We start from the raw sequence: 7,500 nt of genomic DNA, 5'->3' as shown, positions 1-7,500 counted from the left end.
ACATATATATATATATATATAAGCAATAAAATGTGCACTCCCCTTGCCGTGATAGGTGTTTTAAATTATTCTAGCGTTTACCACTGAGGTCTTTCTTTAAAATAATATATAATATATATATATATATATATATATATATATATATATATATATATATATATATATATATATATATATATATTATTTTAAAGAAAGACCTCAGTGGTAGATAGATAGATAGATAGATAGATAAATAATGCACCATTCATCGCTCTACATTTGACACCCGGACTGTCTGTGACCTTTGGAGTCAGAACCTCAAAGTGAAGAGGTCAACCTGGTGTACCTACGGACGAAGCCGTCTTCTTTCCATACCCACTGATCACATCTATCAGTCCTACTGGCCCCTTGTTTTCGAAACACACACACACACACACACACACACACACACACATATATATATATATATATATATATATATATATATGTATATATATGTGTGTTGATGTATGAATAGATAGAGAAATAAGTAAATAAGTGAGTGTAGAGATGATTAGATGAATGAATGAAGTGAGTGATAAGTAAATAAGTGAATGAATATATAGGTGATTCATTGACTGAAAATATAGATAAATGAATAATCATATATGTAATTAATTGAATAAATAAGTAATCAAATAGCTATGTCAATAAATAAATAGATGGGTAAATAAGGTAAATGATAAACAAGGGACCAAATGAATTATTAAATTAGCATGTAAGAGAATGATAAATATATAGATATGCAAATAAACAATCACGGAATATTCAAACATGCAAATAAGTAAGCAATCAAATAAAGATAAAAGGAAATAACAAAATAAGAAAAAACAAACAAAAAACAAACACATAGAAGCTTACGGATAAGAACCTGGATGTATAAATAGAAATTTTATAAACAAATAGATAAGTGACTCACTAAATAATCAAATAAAAACTTAACTAGTCAATTGATTATTGAATCAATTGATAAACATGGAAATAATAAATAGAAAAATAGATATATAAACACAGACATTTATTATTTCCCTTTGCATTAATTTGTGTAGGCTGTACATTCATTGTCAAACGAAACAGTAATAGCTCCGTGTGGTTCTTGGGGGGGAATTCAGTTCCGGGCTGGCATATTTCCTGGCGCCTTATTGAATTGCCGCAAAATACATCAGGAGACATCCCCGTATCCCCCCCCCCCCATCCCTTCCTATTACCCCTCCTCCTCCTCTTCCTCCTCCCTGTGCAGTGGATACAGCCTTCGACAATTTTCGCGCACGAACGAACGCACAGACAGCGAGACGACATGATGTTTTCTACCGTATATTTACACGAATCCCTCACAATTTTACACCATAGACAAGGATGAGATGATCTTGAAGGTATGGGTAAAGTTATTTTTTTCATTTCGTACCCGCGAAAGTCAAACAATGAAGATGAATTGCAAAAATCCACGTTTGGCATCGCCGATTGGCGCCAAGGGCAACAGACAGGAAGGGAAGCGGCCCGGCCTGGGCAGGGGAGGGGACGGGTGGAGCGGGAGGCGGGTAGAGGTAGGGAGGATGTGAGCAAGTTCCTGGTTCTTGATGTGTATTCCTGCACAAGACGTCGGGCAAAGCGGACGTCGTCGGTGAGTTGATAGTTGACAAGTGTTGAGTGAATGCTTTAGCCAAAGGGACAACAGTGAGACACCGTAGAACCAATCGTACTGAAAATTTAATATATCTATTTATTTAATAATGGGTCGTTGTAAGCCCGTTTCTAATGAAACACGTACCCTTATAGTAAAAGAAAAATTATATATATGGTAAGTTTGGTGCTGTGTGTATCTTACTGCAAGGAAAGTGATAAAAAGGTTTGTGTCAGATGAGAGCGCCTCTAATGAACCGTTAGACGTAAGACATTTTGAAATAACTGTCGATAGTTTCTTGCAAATGTGACCACAAGATAAGAAAAAAAATGGATAAGAAAATTACCTTAGGTTGAAAATTGACATGTCATGTCTCTAATAATCATTTATACATTTATTTATTTATTTATTTACCTATTTTACTTTATTTATCTATCTATTCATTCTTTTATTTTTAAACACAATTACAATGTTATCTGTGGTGTGTTAGATGGCGTTCTAGTCCCATAAGCTCATTGTCATTCACTCTGCCTACCCAAACACAACGGGCAAAGGTGAAAGTATGAGAGTGCTAGCGCATCATTGCCTAAGAAATGTTCCGCATATTCCATTGTACAGCTGCTCATGCAACACTCATCGTTAGTAACAATTGCAACTCTTTAGCCACAATGAAATGGGAAAGTATGCCTTGATACCTTGCAATAAATAAATATATAAAAATAAATAAAGATAAGTAAATAGATAAATAAATGAATAAGTGAATAAAAAAGTAAACATATTTAGCGTTCCCACGCGGATTCAAAATTACCCTGACCTTCATTTCTTACAGTTTGTTCTGTTTTGTTTTATTTGATCTCATTTTATGTATTTTGACTTAAATCGCCTTAGAAGACGAGGGCAACTTTGGCAAATGAAAGTTTCGATAAGATTTTCAGGATCTAATATCCTAACTTCAAAGCTGACGTGACGTTTTATGTTTATATTCGACAATGAGATAGATAACGAAGTAGATAAATAGAATGACTGGGTTTGATTTTTATTTCATCTATTGTGTTTTACTCTATTATATTTTATATATTCTATCTATTTTATATCTTTTTTCTATCATTCTATTAAATATACATTTTCGATAATAAAAGACCCGTTTTTCATCAGTGGGATATGTTCTCAGACTTAAAGAGTTTCGGTAGAGAAATGTCAGCGTCTCTGTTCTCATCACGTGGGGGGAAGGAAGCTGTAGGGAAGGGAGGGGGATGAGTGTAGGGGAGACGGTGGGGGGGGTTACGGGTAGTGCGGAAGGGGAAGTAGATCTGTCTACGTGAGCAAAGATTATCGAACTGCGTTTTGTTTTGTCTAACTGTGCATTTGTTTTGTCTTGGGGTCATTGAAGTAGACTTCAACATTATTCTTATATCTTATTTAACTTTGTTATTATTGTTGGTGTAAATATTATTCATTATTATTATTATTATTATTATTATTATTATTATTATTATTATTATTATTATTATTAAAATTATCATTATCATTATTATCATTATTATTATTATTATTATTATTATTATTATTATTATTACTATTATTATTATCATTATTATTATCATTATTATTATTATTATTATTATTATTATTATTATTATTATTATTATTATTATTATTATTATTATTATTATTATTATTATTATTATCATTATTATTATTATTATTATTATTACTATTATTATTATTATTATTGTTATTACTATTATTATTATTTTGTTATTGTTGTTGTTGTTTCTTTCAACTCATTCTAACGATCATCAAAAATAAATTTCTTTTGGTAGATTAAAAAAAAATAGTCCTAAAATTATTTAAAATATTATTAAGGGGAACAATCTAAGATAAATATATGAATAAATAAATAGATAAATAGGAAAATACATATAGTTCAATAACTTTTTACAACCACAAATCACTTTTAATTCCATGCCATCGCAGTCGAGACTGAAGAATCGCTCGATGGAGGCATCCGTTGGAAATTGAAACGTGGACGAACCGAGGATTCGAACCCAGCTAACCCGTAACAAAGTTACAGTGACTTAAACCAATACGCCATCAAGAGTATTGGTTTAAGTCACTGTAACTTTGTTACGGGTTAGCTGGGTTCGAATCCTCGGTTCGTCCACGTTTCAATTTCCAACGGATGCCTCCATCGAGCGATTCTTCAGTCTCGACTACGATGGCACGGAATTAAAAGTGATTTGTGGTTGAAAAAAGATATTAATTGGTCACTGGGAACCATTCAGTGTGTATGTATAGTTCAATAAATGAACAAACAAATAAATAAAATCTGTCTACCTATTTATCTAAATATTTACATTTTTATTAATGTCTTCATTTACCTATTTATTCATTTGTTTGTTTATTTGTTCACTTTTCGTTGATTTTTTATAATTATTATTGAATTATTTTTATTCGTTTTATTCATTTTTTTATTTGTCTATCTATCTACTTATCTATATGTCTTGGCATTGAAAGTGCCATAATGATCAATTCGTCCTTCACACTATAATTACAAAATTCTTTAATAAATTCTCAATACATTGATTGAATCGCAGGTATTACTAAGGATTTTATATTAGTCTTAGGATTTATTGCGCCATTTTTGTCCACGGCTTTTGTCACAATCTTCTCTCTATCTCAGTATTTTTGCAAAAAAAATCTAATCGTAAGGGAACTATTGTATATACAAATTCATTAGCTACTCTGAAAAGAAAGATTGATTGTAGCATAAATTCCGTTACATCGTGGGTTAGGTTTGGACGATCGACGATGTGCCTCCTCTCGCTCTCACTCCCTCCCTTCTGACTACCCTCACCAATTTGGCAGACCCGTTCCCTCTTTTCTCAAACTTTGTTTCCTTCTTTTTTCTCCACCAATTCTAATTATTTCCGTCTCTCCACTGTCTCTGGTTTTTGTCCCATAGTTTTACCCCCCCCACAACCCCCCCCCCCATTCCTCCGGTCCCCCCACCAAAGGAATAATTCTCGGATTCTGTTGTTATCATGCATCTCGCACCCACAGTTTCCCGCCAAGAGGATTCTCGAGCTTTCCATTCCACCTGACTTTCACCCACCCCCACTCGCCCACCCTCACTCATCCACCCTCCGCGTTCAGTCGGGACGGTTTAGACTCTAGATAGATAGATTTTACTGTATATGCCATTTCCGTCACACAGACATAAATCAAATTCATTTTGGTGGATAGTGTGTATTCGTGTGTGTTTAGTCACAGTGCATATCTGAATTAAGTATGTCCTACCAATAAGATTATATCTTTATTGGTAGTTTTGTTTTGTTTAATTATGTAAATTAATACAAACGTTAGGCCACACCGACACGAAGATCGAGAAAGAGAAAGAGAGATATAGAGAGGGATAAAAAGAGAGAGTGAGAGAGAAAGAGAGAGTAAAAGTACGGGGGTAAGTACAATGCCAACTCATATGAAGAGTTGATCTCTATTCCTAATATTGCAGGGTACCGCGAGTGCAAGCTACCAGTGAGAGTGTGCGTGTGTGTGTGTAAGCGCGCACGCGTTGGTGTTGGCACAGATGAATTTACTTAGATGAGTTTACATGAGCGAATGACAGACACCCTTCAACCTTTTTTACTCTTTTCTCTCTTTGATTTCTCCTCCGGTCAGCTACTGGTATGTTCTCAACTCTCCAAAAGCTCAAGATGAAAGGCCTCTCTATTGGGAACTTCTCAAAGTCGGAAACGTCCAGGAATATTACAATATTTTCAAAACTCGGAATCTTCCTTCCGAATATTTGAGATGTCTGAATTTCTTATATATTTTTTTAAATGCACATCAGGCATCCATCCCTTGTTCAAGGAGAGCAATGCTCCTGGGTGACGTCACTACTCCTAGGTTACGTCACTATTCCTGGGTGATGTCACAGCTGGTGGGTGACGTCACTGTTCCTGGGTGATGTCACTGCTCCTGGGTTACGTCATTGTTCCTGGATGACGTCACAGCTCCTATATGACGTCACTGTTCCTGGGTAACGTCACAGCTCGTGGGTGACGTCACTGTTCATGAGTGACGTCACTGCTCCTGGGTTATGTCACTGTTCCTGGGTGACGTCACTGTTCTTGGATGACGTCACTGTTCTTGGATGATGTCACTTCTCCTGGATGACGTCACTGCTCCTGGGTGACGTCAATGTTCCTGGGTGACGTCAGACGATTCTGTTCATTTCCGTAACACTCCGGTCGTTCCAACACAACAGTTATTGTTAGATGTGGAGCACCACAACCACAGCCACCTCCACCACCAACAACCACGGAGCCAAAGTGTTTATTTTATTTATTTATTTATTTATCTATTTTTATATTCTACTCCATTCTATTATTATTTTAGTTTATTTTTATGCATTTTATTTCATTTTAACTTGTTTTATTTCTACTATAATTATTTCAAATGTCGCGTTCATATTATCTCATTATTTCTTTTTTATGAATTCACATTAGTGTATTGTCTTTATACGTATATTTTCCTTCTGCAGACGACCTGAGCGCAAGAGCCGCTGAGCAGCAGGAAGCCGCGGGGCACCCCACGAGGCGCAGCAACATCGGCAGGAGGACCACCTGACCTCGCCCTCGAACTTAAACCTCGTCCTCGAACTTCGACCTCGAGAGAGACCTGTAATGGCGCACATCGACGAACACGACCCGGTGGTGTGCCGGCCCTCGCAGGAGTCCAACTCGGAGGACGAGCCGAGTATCTGCCGCTGTGCCTCCGTCACCACGGCCGCTAAGGTCATAGCCTGGCTCTCCCTGGTGAGTCACTTCTTGGCAAAGGTACCCTTGTGGATACCTTGTCGAACTCACGACCAGGTAGTCGTGAGCTCGATTCCCGGGACCACTTGTGTGTTTCTTGCTTTGGTTCCTGGCAGCCATGGCCAGGCGGGGAGGTAACCCAAACATCAGCCTTTAAAAAAAAAAAAAAGAAAGAAAAAAAAAAGGCTCGTCACAAATGACAGGGCTTGTCCTACCAGGGGTTTCTCACTTCCCACTACGTTGGGGGAGTGGGACGGGGATTACACAGGAAGAGCATACCGACAGGAGACCTGTTGGTCCATGACTAGGTCGGATGCTACGACTTAATTTATTTCTTTATTCATTCATTCCATTAATCAACGCACCTATCTATTTCCTTTACTATTTTTATCATTCGTTTATATATATATATATATATATATATATATATATATATATATATATATATATTATATATATATATATATATATATATATATATTTGACTATTCATGCATCCATTGATTTATCAATATATTCTTCATATATTATTAATATACTATTGGGGTTGCCGATTTAATGAAGCGGCCTTGCTATGGATGTGCTGTGTCTTGCGAAACTGCTTCTGACCCAGGGCAGTGGACAAGGTGCAGGGATGACCCGTCATCCAGGAGGTGCTAAGATGAGAGGGAGGGTGGTGGTGTATTCAGGGATGGAATGGGTGGGAATGATTTTATGCCTTTTCCTTTTTGGCTACCTCCCTTGTAAAGGGGAAAAAGCCTTGGTATATGTATGGTATATGTATATGTTTTTTCATTTTTTTATTCGTTCAAATACTTGTTTATTTATCCACGTTTCATTGCTAGGAAGGTTACGAATAGAAGTGCAGAGGTAATTATCAAACTCTATCTGGCGTTAGTTAGACCCATCCTTGACTATGCGGTACAGTTTTGGTCTCCGTCCTATAGAATGGACATCAATTCACTAGAATCAGTACAGAAGAGAATGACCAAAATGATACATGGGCTCAGAAATTTACCTTACGAAGAGAGGCTTAGACAC

At 36.4% G+C, this 7,500-nt stretch overlaps 1 protein-coding gene across 1 annotated transcript in view; it reads left to right on the top strand.

Moving 5' to 3' along the window:
* The window catches only part of LOC143036642 (uncharacterized), a 45,529-nt gene that overhangs the window by 30,705 nt on the left and 7,324 nt on the right, over positions 1-7,500 (top strand). Inside the window, exon 2 of the mRNA XM_076204201.1 lies at positions 6,186-6,459. Coding sequence (XP_076060316.1) covers positions 6,328-6,459 — 132 coding nt within the window. The 5' untranslated portion in view covers positions 6,186-6,327. The remainder of the gene's footprint in view (positions 1-6,185; positions 6,460-7,500) is intronic.

The sequence above is a fragment of the Oratosquilla oratoria genome, chromosome 21 (genome assembly GCF_046742065.1).
Source record: "Oratosquilla oratoria isolate Oo_2021 chromosome 21, ASM4674206v1, whole genome shotgun sequence".
In the NCBI taxonomy this organism is placed as follows: domain Eukaryota; kingdom Metazoa; phylum Arthropoda; class Malacostraca; order Stomatopoda; family Squillidae; genus Oratosquilla; species Oratosquilla oratoria.
This window is presented reverse-complemented; position numbering and strand designations above follow the sequence as displayed.